The sequence below is a fragment of the Aotus nancymaae genome, unplaced genomic scaffold, assembly GCF_030222135.1.
Source record: "Aotus nancymaae isolate 86718 unplaced genomic scaffold, 86718_ANA_hifiasm-v0.15.2.pri h1tg000015l_1, whole genome shotgun sequence".
Classification (NCBI taxonomy): Eukaryota; Metazoa; Chordata; class Mammalia; order Primates; family Aotidae; genus Aotus; species Aotus nancymaae.
In genome coordinates this window covers 4,438,422-4,455,205 of record NW_026988427.1, presented here as the reverse complement: position 1 = coordinate 4,455,205, position 16,784 = coordinate 4,438,422, and the positions used below count along the sequence as shown (strand labels likewise).

The 16,784-nt window shown below is 39.7% G+C and overlaps 1 protein-coding gene and 1 pseudogene across 2 annotated transcripts in view; one reads left to right on the top strand and one right to left on the bottom strand.

The window, feature by feature from the left end:
• Positions 1 to 1,765: 1,765 nt before the first annotated feature.
• On the top strand, positions 1,766 to 3,019 carry LOC105723168 (cAMP-dependent protein kinase type II-alpha regulatory subunit-like; annotated as a pseudogene).
• A 7,214-nt stretch (positions 3,020 to 10,233) lies between these two features.
• The window catches only part of CREBRF (CREB3 regulatory factor), an 81,301-nt gene continuing 74,750 nt past the window's right edge, over positions 10,234 to 16,784 (bottom strand). For both annotated transcript variants that reach the window (XM_012461154.2, XM_012461156.3), the window contains exon 9: positions 10,234 to 15,895. In XM_012461154.2, coding sequence (XP_012316577.1) covers positions 15,780 to 15,895 — 116 coding nt within the window. In that variant the 3' untranslated portion in view covers positions 10,234 to 15,779. The remainder of the gene's footprint in view (positions 15,896 to 16,784) is intronic.

The window sequence follows — 16,784 nt, the reverse complement described above, 5'->3', positions numbered from 1 at the left end:
CAGTGAGTACAAATTGTGGAGTAAAAGAGAAAATGATAAACGTTATATGCTTTTTAAAGTATAGCGTTCAGGGCAGGTCAGTAGAGTTCCTCCTAGCACTCCAACACGATTCGAGGGATCTTTGTAAAACATGAAATTGATCAAGTCACCTCCCTGTATGCAGCCTTTCTATGGTTCCTGATGATTCTCTTTTGTATACCCTCAACAAATGGTGACTCTTTTATTTTTGTTAGTAAATAATCCAAGTTTCTTAGCTGGTTCTCAAGGCCATCAGCCACCCCGGCCACCAGCCACCCCAGCCACCAGCCACCCCATCCTGCAGGCACCCTTCCTGGATTCCTCAAGCTTTCTGGATGTGTAGCCTTAGAATGTGGTGTTCCCTTTCCCTAGAATGCTTTTCTCCACTCGACCCGCCTCCATCTGCTTTTGTTCATGTCACTTCAGCAAGCATAGATTGTGAAGACCCGAATGCCTAGGACCTGCATGTTCATCTCTCTTAATTCTCACAACCATCCTTGAAATTGTACTACACTAGTATTATAGATCAGGAGATGGGCTGAAAAGATGAAAACAAAAGAAAACAACCAACCCTGCCCCAAGATTACCCATCCTGAAAGTGTCACATCCTCTACTGAAAGCCATCTTTTCCCCAAAAAATCAACATGGCCCCCACTTGTTGTAAGCGGGGCTCTGTGCTTGTGTGTTCCTACAGCCCTGTACACACCCTCTCGTAAGGTACTCATCACCCCACTGCATCTAATAGAGAGACAGTGTATCACAGGATTCACATCTGCCCGAGTTCAAATCCTGTCCACAGCATACTTTGCATGCCTGTGCCTGTGTCCTCAGAGGCTAACTGGTGGTAATCAATAGCACCTTCACAGGTTGGAGAATTAAGTAATACATGAAAAGCATCAAGCACTGTGTGCTAATGTGGCATGTGGTAAGATCTCAATGCCCGTTAGCTGCTATTATTCTTCTACTAGCCAGCATTTTGGGAGCACTTCTTACGTGCCAGGAACTTTGTACTAAGTGCTTCACGTGTGTCTCGTTTAACTCTCACAACTCTGTGAGGTACAAACAGGACAGAGAAGAATAATGACTTGCCCAGAACAAATGGAGTTGCTAGATCAAAGGACATAGGCATTTTTAAATTCTTACGTACTGGTGCGTCACAACCAGGGTGCCCGCCGCGCTCGTCCAGCTCGTCTGCCCGTCGGTCCCCGCGGCGGCAGCGGCTGCCCAGTGACAGCGGCGGCGGTGCCAGGCCGGCCGTGGTAGCGTAGGGTTGCACCGCCCGGAAACGCAGAGCCGGCCAAAGAGCGGCGCGACGCGAGGAAGGCCGAGCCCGGGCCGCGCGCGAAGAGACCTCGCGGGCGGGGAGCAAAAGGCCGACGTGAGTGAGCGCGGAGACAGTGGCCGCAGGCGGCCCAGCCCGTCCGTCCCCTCGGCCGCCGCCGGCAGGAGCCACATCCAGATCCCGCCGGGGCTCACGGAGCTGCTGCAGGGCTACACCGTGGAGGTGCTGCGACAGCAGCCGCCTGACCGCGCCGAATTCGCAGTGGACTACTTCACCCGCCTGCGCGAGGCCCGCGGCCCTGCCTCAGTCCTGCCGCCGCCACCCCACGCCAGAGCCCGGGCCACCCCACGCCAGAACCCGGGCCACCCCACGCCAGAGCCCGGGCCACCCCACGCCAGAACCCGGCCCGGACCACGTCGCCGACGCCAACGGGGACAGCGAATCGGAGGAGGACGAGGACTTGGAAGTTCCAGTTCCTAGCACATTTGATAGACAAGTATCAGTCTGTGCTGAGACCCATAACCCTGATGAGGAAGAGGAAGATACAGATCCGAGGGTGATTCACCGTAAAACTGATGAACAGAGATGCAGACTTCAGGAAACTTGCAAAGATATTCTCCCCTTCAAAAATCTTGATCAGGAACGGCTTTCTCAAGTTCTTGATGCCATGTTTGAAAGGATAGTCAAAGCTGATGAGCATATCATTGACCAAGGAGATGATGGAGACAACTTTTATATCATAGAATGGGGAACTTATGACATTTTAGTAACAAAAGATAATTAAACCCGCTCTGTTGGTCAATATGACAGCCATGGCAGTTTTGGAGACTTAGCTCTGATGCACCACACCCCGAGAGCTGCCACCATTGTTGCTACCTCAGAAGGCTCCCTTTGGGGACTGGACCGGGTGACTTTTAGAAGAATCATAGTGAAAAATAATGCAAAGGAGAGGAAGGTGTTTGAATCATTTATTGAGTCTGTGCCCCTCCTTAAATCGCTGGAGTTGTCATAACGAATGAAGATTGTGGATGTAATAGGAGAGAAGATCTATAAGGATGGAGAACGCATAATCACTCAGGGTGAAAAGGCTGATAGCTTTTACATCATAGAGTCTGGTGAAGTGAGCATTTTGATTAGAAGCAAGACTAAATCAAACAGGGATGGTGGAAACCAGGAGGTCGAGATTGCCCGTTGCCATAAGGGGCAGTACTTTGGAGAGCTTGTCCTAGTAACCAACAAACCCAGAGCTGCTTCAGCTTATGCAGTTGGAGATGTCAAATGCTTAGTTATGGATGTATGAGCATTTGAGAGGCTTCTGGGGCCCTTCATGGACATCATGAAGAGGAACCTCTCACACTGTAAGAAACGGCTGGTGAAGATGTTTGGCTCCAGCATGGATTTGGGCAACCTTGGGCAGTAGGTGTGCCACACCTCAGAGCCTTCTTAGTGTGACACCAAAACCTTCTGGTCAGCCACAGAACACATACAGAAAACATGACAACCATTCCTGCCGTTGCCACCACTGCTACCATTGCTGTGGTTATGGGCATTTAGAAAACTTGAAAGTCAGCATTAAAGGATGGCAGAGGTTCAACCCACACCTCCACTTTGCTTCTGAAAGCCCATTATTAGACCACTTGTAAAGATTACTCCAACCCAGTTTTCACATCTTTGGTTCAGAACGGCATGTCTCTCCAACAATTTAAGTGCCTGATACAAAGTCCGAAGTATAAACATGCTCCTCTCCTCTCTTGCTGCTACTCTTGCTTTTGGAAGTTACCACAGGGTCTGCAGAATCCTGTTGTATAAGTGTAGACGCTGTCTAATCTTTCTCAAAGGAGGAAATGTAGCCTTCAGTCTCCTCATTTGTCCTTTGAGAAAGTCCACATTTGTCCACAGTTGCAGCCTTTGGTTTTACAGTGGGAAATGGTGGCGGATGAGATGGGCATATGTAGCCCAGTGGCGTTGTACTGTCTGCTGACAGCTGTCGCCAAACCCACGGTGATGCTTAGGGAAAGACCCTGCTCAGGACCCAGCAGATCAGCACCCCAGAGCAGACTGATCTGTCAGTGGGACCCATGTTAGGGCAGAAAATTTGGTCTCAGCACATTTTACTGTTAGTAGAGAGCCAGGAAAGGTTTTCTGGGTTGGGGGATATTTTTTTTTTTTAGTAGGTTTTGTTTAACCTCTGTGCAGTTTGCATGAATGAATTACTATCCATTTATAAGGAGCCAGGATCTGGAGGGTTGCTATCACTTTGTCCAACCCAAATACCTTCCTGGGCAACTCCTACCATTTGTTTGCAGTTACCCCTACTGGCTAATGGCAGTAGGCTGGCAAGGGGTTGTACTACAAAGAGAGTTCTTTCCTTCTACTCCAGAGAGTTACTGTGTAGCTTTGCCGTTGAACCCGCCAATTTTTAAACTCCTTAAAGAAGCAGCAGCTATTTTTTTGAAATTAAAACAAATTATTTCTCAGGCCAAGCTCAATGGCTCATGCCTATAATCCTAGTGCTTTAGGAGGCTGAGGTGGGAGGATTGCTTAAGACCAGCCTGGGCAACAGAGTGAGACCCTATCTCTACAAAAACAAAAATTTTTTTTTCATTTTTCAGGTGTGGTGGTGCCTGCACGTAGTCCCAGCTATTCAGGAGGCTGAGGTGGGGAGGATCACTTGAGCCCAGGAGGTCGAGGCTACAGTGAGCTGTGATCCTGCCACTGCACTCCAGTCTGGGTGACACAGTGAGATTCTGTCTCGAGAAAAGGAAAAGAAAAAATTATTCTTTAGGTAACTTAACTTGGACATACTCATATATATGGAGTTTGTCAGCTGACATAGGCATTTATCCTAAAGATGAAATCTGTTTTCAAAAATTGGCATCATTTACAATTCCATAGAATTACTGTGAAGGCCTTTCTAGGTAAGATGTTGGAGTATTTGGAATTCTAATTGTTAACCCCAGAAGAAGGTAATTTCACTTGTTTTTATTTAAAACCCATTTAGCTTTTTAATTCTCTCAGGTAGAATTCCAGTGATCACCCTAACAAGGCATATTTCAGAATAATTTTTTTCCTTCAGAATAACTTAGAATCAGATGCTGTAAGGGTTCCTAGGAGCAGTGTGAAATTTCCATAAAGATAAATTTGAATGTTGTAACCAAGTTAATATTAAATCAAGAGGCCCATTCCAATATGATTTTTTGTTTTGTTTTGTTTTTTTAACTTGTATAACTCAGTAAGTCCCTAAGAGATTACATGCTAGGGCTTGAGTCATTCCTGTTGTAGATAAAGATGGCCCGCACAGTCACCTTCCACTGTCCACATAAGCTAGGCTTTCTGCTTTTGCTACAGACAGTGTGGCCAAGATATTTCCAAAGTAAATAACCCACCACAACCTTGGTAATTTCTCTTTTCTTCTTATGCTTCACAAAGCAAAAGCAGAAGGACTCTTTTGAGACTGCCCTCTGTAGCCTACATTGAAGCTTTCAGAATAGTGAAAGGTTATAATTAATACTCCCAAACAGGCAGTTAGCACTGGGAAAGACCATGTGGTGATCCCACATTTTTCTGAGGTTCTTTTTCTCCATAGTGTTACTTTATTATCAAATAAATTCAGAAAGCAGGTCTTGTACTTAGCAGACAAGAACCATACCAGTTTCTTGCAAAGGTAACAGGTACATTGGGTCTCAGGAGTGACACAGAGGTCCAGCCCTAGAACTTGTGAAGATTTTGTTAGAACACTGAGCAGATGCCTCCTCCCTACCACCCATCACACTAGTTAGGGCTGGCTGTGAATTCTATGCCAGAGTCACTCCTGCAGTCTGCTAGGGATGGGCCTTCTCATCCCATTCTCACACAATCCCAGTCTAGTCTTTCTCTTCACAGACCCCCTCCTTGACATCCCTGACTTGATGGTTTTGGAGTAGAATTGATCAGGTTTAAGTCGTCCTGCTCAGGTTGGGCATGGTGGCTCATACCTGTAATCCCAGCATTTTGGGAAGCCAAGGTGGGAGGATTGCTCGAGCCCAGAAGTTTCAAACCATCCTGGGCAGCAGGAGACCCTGTCTCTTCACACACACACACACAAAACAATTAGCTGGACCTGGTAGTGCATGCTCAGGAAGCTGAGGTGGAAGGATTGCTTTAACCCAGGAGATTGAAGCTGTAGTGAACCATGATCGTGCCACTGCACTCCAGCCTGGGGGACAAAGTGGGACCCTGTCTCCAAAAAAAAAGTCATCCTCCTCTAACTACTAATTGACATATGGATCATCAGTTCAGACCTTTACTGCATACAGGATTCCTAGGGGGTTCTATTTAATAGCTTGAGGAAGGGAGACTTTAAAAGGACGTGTGTGAGTGAAATAGGATATAGCCATTACCACAGTGCCAGGACCTGACAGCGTTCCAATTCTTTTTGCAGCATGGGGAATCAAAGGTGGCAGACCAAGTTCAACTCAGGGCTGAGGTATCCACATTGTCCACATCAGGCAAACCCTGCACTGATGGTTGAGCCTCATGGAGAGGAGCATGTGTTGGGAAGAGATCCCTTTGTCAACTATTTTATGTTGTTCTCTTCAATGAGTTAGCGCTCATACCCCATTTCTGGCTTTGCTGTTGATTTTGGATGGTAGAGAATATTCCTGAGACCCTTCCTTTTGGCCCCCAGCATATCCCACCACTCTCTTCTCTTGGTTGAATTCTCTGAAGAAAAGGTACATGAGCTGTTGTCCTGTTAGTCAATAGTCTTCATATATAATTGTGTTACATATATTGTAACACAATTATATACGTTACATATATATATGTAACACAATTGTGCTGTTTTCCTGTTAGTCAATAGTCTTCATACATAATTGTGTTACATATATTGCTGTAGACTCTCAGAAATCAGGGTAGAGCTTTCCCTTTGAACAGTTTAATGAGTGAATTCAGCAGCAAAGTGACAAGAAATGGTTATCCAGCTAGGAGAGGTTATGTTTATCCTCTAATTGCCCATTTTCTCTGTGCACAGTGATACTGTATTCAGTGAGGGGTGCTGTTAGCACCTATGTCACATTGTACAAGCTTCTCTCATTTAGAAAAAAGAGCATTTTACACAGAGAAAAAGTAAGAAGACTCGTGAATGTCATCTTCTTTTATTTTCAGTTGGCTGATGTTGGGATTTTTGTTCTTGTCATGCACTTGTAAACCAATCTTGCCAAGATGAGTTGTTTTGGTTTTTCACTCTGATTACCTCTTGTTCCTCCTGTCTTGACTGCTGACGTTCCTCAGTTATTCTATTGTCTATTTTATGGGAAGCAGCTTTCCCACAGATTTCATTTTACACACTGCAGGGCTATCTTTATACTTAAAAAAAAAAAAAAGGACAAGAACAGTCACTAACCTCATGGGGGCTTTCATAAAACCATTTAGCCCACCTTGAGCAAAGGGTAGATGCCGTGTTTTTTTTTAAGCTCACTGTAATAAAAGAAATCTGATTCAGCGTTATTGTGCTACATCAACAGTAAAAAATGTTTTAAGGTCTTCTTTGGTCCTGAGTTCTACATATAGTGTTTGAAATGTCTTTCAATTGGAATTATTTTTTAAATCATTGGGGTGAATTTTATTTTAACTGGTTTTAAACTTGTATTTTAATCTCAGAATAATAAGTGATTGAAAAGAGATCAATTCTTGCTCTGTGGTGTTAAAAATATAATGAACAGTCATTAAGAATTAAGTCTGTTTGCCATAAATAAGGTTGATGTTTTTGTTTTTGTTAAGGAAACTCTAGGGCTTGGCTTTACTCTTAATAAAGGCTGACAAATCATGTCTGAAAAAAAAAATTCTTACGTACTACCAAATTGCTCTTCATAGGGATTGTCAACCCATACTCCCTCCAGCAACATGGCATAAATGTCTGTTTTTCATAGCCTTGTCAACATGATAGGTTAACAAACATTGGCACGTTTGCCAATCTGATTAGGTGAAAATGCCTTCTCTTATTTTGCACTTCTCTGATCATGAAAGAGGTTGAGGAACTCTACCTATGTCTCAGAGCTATTTGTATTTACTCTATTGCCCACTCATTGTTCTATGGGGTTGCTGGTTTTTTTAATATCCATTTCCAGGAATTCTATATATTAGGAGGATTAGTTCTTAGAGATGAGTTTCAAAGCTTGTCTAATTTTTTTTAAAGACTTCTATAGACTTAAAAAGTCTATAGAATTTTGATTTGGCTTATGGTGTTTCAGTCTTAAATATTTTGTTAAACTTTTTTTGCACTGAATTTATCAATCTTCATTTATGATTCCTGGATTCGGGGTCCAAGTTAGAAAAGCCTTCCCCACTTACAGAGATTTATGGGTATTTTGTGAGGTTTTTTTACACTTAGATCATTATCTGTTTTGAAATATATGTTGGCTTATGTTGTGAGATATTAAGCCAATTTTACTTTTTCTGGAGGTTAGTTATTCCAATACTATTTACTGAAGAGTCTGCCTTCTTCCTCACTGGTTCTGGACATCCCATTTGCCATACAAAATTGTCATATGTATTTGAGTCTATTTTTAGATCTTTATTCTCCTTGACTGGCCTGTCTATTCATGCATCAAAATGACAGTTTTAATTATTATAGTTTTGTAACGACTTTAGTATCTGCTAGAATTAAATACCTCTTCCTCCTGCCCCCACCCTCCATTGCTGCCCCCTCGCCCTCACTGCCAACCAGCATCTTCCAGCTATTATTTTTTCTCTGTGTAAAAATTTTTTTAACCCTCTTGGTATGTTTTCTTAGGATGACATTACATTTTTAAGCAACATTATATTTTTAATTTAACTTAGCACTGTTTTATGTCACTGCTCCTATTTAAGAACTTGGTGTATCTTCCAATTTATTCAAGTTTCCTTCTATGTCCTTCAAAGAACTTTTAAAGTTTTCTTTATCCTAGACCTTGTATACATTTTCTGTTAAGTTTATTCCTGGTAATATTTTAAGCACCTACTTTATAAGGTCAAAACCTTTTAGAGAAACTGAGGTTTCCTTTCTTCAGGTCACTCCAATGTTTTGGATACTCACATAGAAGCTCCCTGTTTAGGACGACAGCAGAGAAGCCCCAAAGCTAGCAGTTGGCAGACGTGCACACATGCCTACTCTTTCGCATCATGCTTCTTGTTGGATATTCTCATGCAATCAACAGTCCCCAGTCGCATCTCTATGCTGCAGCTAAAGAAGAAAAAACAGCTACCTTTTTCTCTACCCTCCAATATACTTCCTTCCAATAAGGAGACCCAATCTTAAATCCTTAAGCTAGAGACCATCTTCGAGGAACAGGTGTGCAGTCTGGTGATCATTATACCCAATCACTGATTCCTCTCAACTCTGTTTTGCTTCCCCTACTACCTTTACCCACAGATCCTGAGACTAGATTTTGTTTATCTGCTAGGATTTGGTTTTAATTCTTTTTGGTTTTTAGATTCTAAGGCCTTTATCCCCCGCCTACAGAAATGTCCTCCCAAATATTGCCTGTGACTTGGCCTGATCCCAAAGAGATGAATACGAATTGGTGCAGAAAGCCGACTGGAGAATTGGAACTCTATAATCATATAAGCTAGGTTTGGAACTAGTCTCCTCATATTAATCTAGTCTCTTTTGTAAAATGGACATGACTACCAGCCTCACTGGGCCCTTAAGAATACCAGCCGAGTTTCCTATAACAAAAGCACCTAGTAGAGTCTTAAGGAATGCCACTCCATCCCCTAGGGCTTTTTTTTAAAAAAAAAAAAAAAAAAAAAAGACGGGATTTCACCATGTTGGTCAGGCTGGTCTTGAACTCCCGACCTCAGGTGATCCGCCCGCCTTGGCCTCCAAAGTGCTTGGATTACAGGTGTGAGCCACCACGCCTGGCCCCCCTTGGGCTTTCTAACACCTTCTTCCCGCTCTGAACCTTTTAGCTGGGATATTAAACCATTTCCCAGCCATCTTCTTTCTTTCAAATTCTCCACTGTACTGTGTGGCTAAAGAGCTAACCAGTTGAATGACCCATCTAACTGGATGCTATCCACAGAAGGTTGAGTTTCCTAAGAACTATACTGATCTGGTTCACCCAGCCCTTCTCAAGACCTTGACAGAGGCTCCTGTGAGCAGTGGTCTTGAGATACCGAGTCCTGATGCAGAACCAGTCCACGGGAGGCCATGTCCCTCCCCTTTGCTTCTTGATGGCCCCAGTGTCACTCACATGAAGAACACAAGTCTATGATTCTGTAATATACACCACTGGATGTGGTACCTGTCTCCTTGAAAACACCTCGGTAAGGATAATGTACCCTATAGAGCCCTTTGCATATCTGTAACAGCTCTTGTGTTCTGCAATCCGTGGGTTCCTGGAGTTCTCTTTAATCTCTCTATTGCCCAGTACCTAGCACAGGTCCTGGCAGAGTGAGTGTTCAATAAATATTTGCTGGCTGAAAGAACACATACTCTGATGGTAGCTTTCACTTAGGTCTCTGGACTTAAGGTTCTGTGTACATGCCCAGCTTAGCTTGGAGACTTACTTACAATGATTAAACACACACACACACACACACACATGCAAATGTTTAAATCAGGAGAGACCCAAAATATTTTATTTCCCATGGAGAACACTTGCCCCAAGATTCAAAGAGGAGAAATAAGAATAAACTATCCTCTAAACTGTGAAGAATGCAAATGCTTATATCAGCAAATAATTCTATATAATAGCTAAATGTCCCTAAAATATTGAAAACTCAACCTATAGTGTCAAAAAAAGTTAGTTCTTTGAGTACTACCATGAGAGGGGCAGCACGACCAGCAGTTCACTACTCTCTGTGATTTGGAATTTCGTTGAATAGGTTCTCTTGAGAAGTGGATGGTTACCTAGGTAAGCAAGATACAAGTACAGAAAGGAAGGGTGAAAACATGAGGCAAACAATTCAGAACCTTTTCTTTTCATTTTTTTATTTTAAATTACAAAGGATGTTGCATACACTGATGAATCTGTATCTGACTAGAAGTGCTCAGGGGTTGGAAGGTGACAGAAAACAAAGGCAAAATTTGCATTGCCTTTCCTTCTGAAATGAAAAACTGCACAACTATTAACCAACATTTAATAGAATAATTTTTAAACAGCTCATGCGTCAACAAGATAAAATTCTTTCTAGACAAGAGACAAGACTGAATCCAATAAAAAGTGTCATAGCTCCAGCTGGGAGAGAGGGAAAAAAAAAAACTACAGAATATTTATGATAGCATTACAAACAGGATCCTACGCAACTATGCAAAAGAGGTTGCCACATTGTGTGAACAAATGCTTTGAATTCTTGCCCTTCCACACTTCTCTTGTGACTTCTGTGCTGTCAGCCCCAGTATTGCTGTCAACCACAATGCTAAGCTATAGGACAAATCCTAGGGAAAGAAGGTAAAAAAGCAGGCAGTGGAATACAGTGTCATAAAAATGTGGTGGAAAGGCAGATACAGTACACACATACACATTTCTGTTATTTGGTTCTGAAAAAAACAAAGGGCGAAGGGCAAGACATAGTAATCAGTCCTGCTCCTATCCACCCAGAATTTAATTAACTACACCATTGTGTTTACATTGTTATGAAAGAGGCAAACCGAACCTAGTTCACCCAAACTTGGCACATTGAAATACCCAACTTTGATGTTCTTCACTAGTCACCAAGTCTTCAATTCCAAAATACTGTTTGGAAGTAGTTTTGAGGTTCTATTCCCTCACTACTACCTCCAAACCTCTCTTATCTAAACAAAAATGGCAATTTGGCCTAGCTCAGTTCCTAGGTGTAATTTCTACAATTTCAGTCAGTTTATTAAGCGTGAGGATCATGCTTCAACACATAATCCCACTTGCCTATGGAAGTGTATAACTTTCAGTAGTACATTTTCATCATCTTTCCCCAACATGCTTATTCCTTAAAACGAAACCACCATTCCTACAGTTGACATTCATTGTTACATCCCAATGTGTTTGAAATATTAAAAAAACATGGAGTCGTCTTCGCATAATGCCCTTATTAAGATTACAAAGATTACAAAAGAATCCACAAGTATTACGGCACTGTGTGAGACTTATTTGTCATGATCCGAGGGAAGAACAAGACTGCAGTTCTGTGCAAAGTTGTGGAAATGGCCTCAGTTCCATGGGAAACGGTATTCCACAACAGACTTCACTAGAAGGATAATTGAAACCTTTTACTTTAACACTGAAAGCATAATTCAATGCATTCTCAAAATTCAAGTTTCAAGATATGGAGAGATGCTAACATTCTGTTACATAATTAACTAGAAAACACTTGAACAGAATTTTAGGAAACTATATAAAGAAAGGGAACATAAGTTTTTGTTAATTCCTGCTGAAGGCAACTTGAATTCATTTCTTAGAACATTAACTAAATCTTAGCAGCTAAATTTTTTTGAATGTATGGAATAAAGAAAAGCACATCCATTCTTGACATTTTGGTGAATAAACTAACAGCTTTATTTATGAAGGCAAACATCAGATCATTGTATGAATATTATATATATATAAAAAGAAATTCAAACTAACAGCATTGTATTTCAAAAGTACTGTACTTCTGTTTCTTTTAAAGAGAGACTTGTCATCTGTTTTTATAAAACAAACAAAATGGGTACTCTTCTCCTAAAAAATCCTGGAAAAATGAAATAGTCAATTTTGAGCTGATGAACTGAAAACACCTTTCTTTAAATGCAGACTATTGCTAGGAAGCAAATAAAGTCAAGCATCAGAAAGAAGATGTATGAGAAATTCATGAAAGTCAGAGAAAGGGGATGTAGTGAAATTACTGCTAATCTTTCCCCCTCATATTCAAAGACCATCCAAAACTGGTCTTTCATACAAATATAAAATAACTATAAAGAGAGGGAATTTGAAACCATACCCATCTGAAATCCTTCATGATGCTTTTTTAATAGTTCTGATCTCTTACCAAAAAGGTCAAAGATGTAGGAAGTGAAAGGGAATGAAGACGTTTAGTTTTAAATGTACAAGTAAGGCACAATATAAAGCCACATCATAATCTGTCATGAAGGATCTAGGAAAGGACAAGAATCATACATGGTACAGTAGAACAAGCAATTATATTGACTGAAAAAGTGTGGCACCCAATTCAAAACTCAGACAAGATCTTAACAAGAGCGACTGGACAGCATGCTTTCATATGGAGACAAACTCTATAAAGAATCCAGTGTATCTGAAACTAGGAAAAAAGTTTCCATTGGTTTTTTTTTAAAAAAAAAAAATCATAGTAGTACTAGAGTCAAAGTTTATAATTGCTTTGGAACAATGGGTTTACTTGAGGTGAATTCACAATGCCTTCACTTAAAGTAAGATTCTGGACTTCGTTATGAGCTATCTGTATACCATGTATGAACACAGAAAACCTTTAGAGAACTCTTCTCTAATGATCTTCACTCAAAAATACATGCCACAATTTTCAAAAACAGAACATGTACAACTGTTGGGGTTTTTACATTACCCTTATAAGATCTGTTTGTGTGATACACTAAACATATATATTTTAATGACAATAGAGGAAGCAGATTATTACTGGCATTAAAGTACAACCATTTCTAGACGGTTTTAAATGCCACAGAGTCCCCTGGTTAAAATGTAAAGCTGCACAGCTTGCCTATGTCATCTTTATGATAAAGTTAAAACAGCAAGAGGATTTAACTTTCACTCTACATTTTACTGCCAGGTTTTTATTTAGATCAAGTATCGCTGCAGCATTCTGACCAGCCCAGATTTAGCAGCAAATGGCAGGAATCATATAAAATGCAATTTTTTTTTTAACAAAGTGCTTTTCTAAGATATACATACATATATAAATAGGTACAAAATAAAGTGTCAACATTAAAAAGCTCAACTATTTAAAAGCTTTTAACTATTTAACTTAAGTAGTACATATAAAACACTGAAACTCAAGGATATGGAATCTACTAAACAGATTCAAAGTCTTTTTTTTTTTTTTTTTGAAATGCAAGACCAAAAAACCAAATTCTGGTTTGCAGACAGGGAAAAGGTATCAAAAACCAGAATTCCTAACAGAGCAGCTAGAAAGGGGCAATTTTATAAACCTTATCAGCTGAATATCATGAGGCAATTTTCACCTGATTGCAAAACTGCCATAGTTTGAAATACTTTTCGATTTACCAGACACACTCTGTCAAGAGTTCATGTACTTTCCAACTTGCAAGCCTGTCTGTGCTCTGCCTTCTCCCACCTAAAAAGGAAAAACTTTAAACAATGAACTTACATTCTATGAAACCATTAGACTTGAGCTTATCATCTGTTTAGTGTGAATGTACTAACCAGGTACATTTCCACCAAACACACAGAAAAATCTTGTGCATCACAGTTCAGCTAAGGTGGTAAGAAAATCCTTACAATCCTTCTTGGGTTTCTTTTTTAAGATGTCAAAGAAGCAGGTAAGCAACATTGTTCACTTTTACTGTGTGTTCTTGATCAAACCTTCACAAGCTATAGCTTCATGTGCTATAGCTTACAAATGGGGTGTCAGAAGTAAAAGAAAAGAACAAATTACACTTTGACACTTTACAGTCAGAGCATAATTAAGAAATAAATCCTACAGTGGGTAATAGAGAAATAGGTAATTTTTCCAGCAGCTATGCCTGAAATTTTTGGTATTTTTTTCCTTACTGTTTTTTTTTCTTTTTTCAGTTTTTAAGCCACCAGTTTTCAGAGTTCAAAACACAAGATTTGAGAATAAAACAGTAAGAGAGACAGGATGGAAAGATCTGTGGGGGAAGGTTTATAATGCTGCCTTGACATAATAAATTTCTCAAGAGGTAAAGCTTGAACACAGTTAAAACACTGACTAACGAAGCTGTTTTATATGAGCAAAAAAGAGCACCTAAAAACTAAATGTGTTAATGTTTCTCAATTCTAGAAACTATAGAAGAATAAGTCACATGTTAAGTTTGAATAAGCTAGTTTGAAAATACCTGTACAAAAATATAAAAATCTATAAATTTTTGTTTTTGTTTTAAGCCTGTGTTGATCTTTGAAAATATTACATGCACAATAATACATCAATTTTCGGAAAAGTGGCAACTAAAGAATTAGGTGTTTTTAGCTTTTTTCTTTTTTACATATATATATATACATAATACAATAAAAATAATCTATTTTGTTGTTTGGTGGAAGTATACTACAATAAGCTAAATAAACATTTTAATTTTCAAAGTCAAAAACTATTTTACCAATAGCTTACTAAAATGAAATATATTAAAATTTCCTACAATAAGTGCAGAAAAAAAGACATCTAAATGGCCACCAACTTATCTACTATGGAAGCGAACTAGAGGAACAGCAAAATAATATTTGTATGTATGGATGCTCCTTCTGTAGATAATTGGACCCAAACAGAAATAAAATTCACAGTTCAGTAAGATCCCTAACCCTGACCTTTTTTTTCTTTTTTTCTCCTTTTTTTCATACATTCATACAGTATCATGTAAGCTGTGCAAAACTTTACTTAGACTGGCAGTTTGCCATATCAGTTGCATTTGTCTTTGGTACAAAAAAATAAAACAATCGCAATAATGTGCAAGTATTTGTCTTCTTCCGGTCAAGTACCGAAATATGAGTTTTCTAGAGCCATCTTTTTTTTGTTATTTTTTTGTTTTGTTTTTTATACAATACACAGACTCTGTGGCATATATCTACATTTCAACATAGTCCTATATACATTCAAAAAATCTGAAAAAGAGTTGGAACAAAAAAACATTTAAACCCCATAATTTTTCCATCTATATATCTTTTTGTTTCTCATTAGGGTTTTCATCATACAAAATATTACCAGTTTTATAGTTTCCCCAAAATACAAGGCACAAAGAATATGCTTTTTTTTTTTCTTACTTGCACAGACATTTGTGTGTGTGTGTGTGTGTATATATATATTTATATATATCATCTTGAGCTCTGACAATGAACATCTAATATGGCCCACAGGCACAAGTGCTGGGTGTGCCATGTACAAGTGAGATTAATGGTTGTGGAAAATTAGAACAAAAAGCAATAATTCTAAAAACAATTTTAACCAACTGTTTAAAAAAATGCTTCCTCAATTTTTTTGTGTGGTTCAGAGCATAAATCTGCCACAATACTTGGCATTTTACTATTTCACACCTCCAAAATGTTTTTCTTTAACAGATTTTTGTAATCTGTACCTAAACATTTACTTAAACATATGATTTTCAATTCTGATGCCAGTAGCAGTTTTAATCATGGTTTATGCTCTGAAAATGCAATAATCAAGTATTTTGGATCATGCTTCACTTATGCTACTTAGTTCTTAAAACAATGTAACCTAATTGTAAATGTTTACATAATGCTAACTGACATGCAAAACAGAATGAAAATTTACAATGGATAACGTGACAAAACGCAGACATTTCTGACCAGTGGTCCAATGAGGCTGATTACACCTTTGATGTTGGTATCCTTAATCCTACAAGGCCTCCAGTGGGATTCCCTTCTGCAGTCTTCTCTAATACTTGGTTAACAAATTCTGAGGTTTGCCCAGCAACTGGTAGACCTGAAGAGAAGAATAAAAGACACATCTAGACATAGAAATAGAAAGGCATGAAGGGAAGGGGAGGGGTTGGTAACACCTGAGGATCAGGTGTGGCCCTCAGCTTGATACTGGTTCCAAATGAATTCCCTGCCACTTGGTATTGCAGCTCAGAAAATAATGCTACCCTTCACATTACTGTCTAAAATTTTAAGATTAGAAGAGTCAAACCAAGAATAATCATGAAAAATCATAAATCAACATTTAAAGTGGGGTAGATGACAAGTGTAACAGTCCAAATAACAGTCCAAATCCAAACCCAAAGCCTACCAACAGGCACCACTTCCCATGTCCACTGAACAGGATTTTCCCTGTTCTCTCACCAGTCTCTTCCAATTACTCTAACCTCACCAAATTCCAAGGGTGGGTTTCATCCATGGAACTGAAAATAAAGACCTGAAGGATGTTTTTGGTCATTTTTATAATTACTGGATACAGTTTAAGTTTCCTTTTCTTCATTTAAAAAAGTGAATGAATAAATAAAAAATGTTGGAAGAGGAGGGAGAAATGTGGGAGCAGCATTAAGTATGTAGATTTTCTCATCTTCCTCATTTTCCATAGTAAGGTCAAAAGACAAAATCAGTAAATCAAATAACAGAGGTACAAGTACAGTTTTTAAAGTATTAGAAAAATAAAAAGGATGGAAGAAGAAATATATTTGTCAGCCAGGCAAGGTGGCTCATGCCTGTAATACCAGCACTTTGGGAGACTGAAGCAGGTGATCACCTGAGGTCAGGAGTTCGAGACCAGCCTGGCCAACATGGTGAAATCCCATCTTTACTAAAAATACAAAAAATTAGCTGGGCATGGTGGTGGGCACCTGTAATCCCAGCTACTCAGGAGGCTGAAGCAG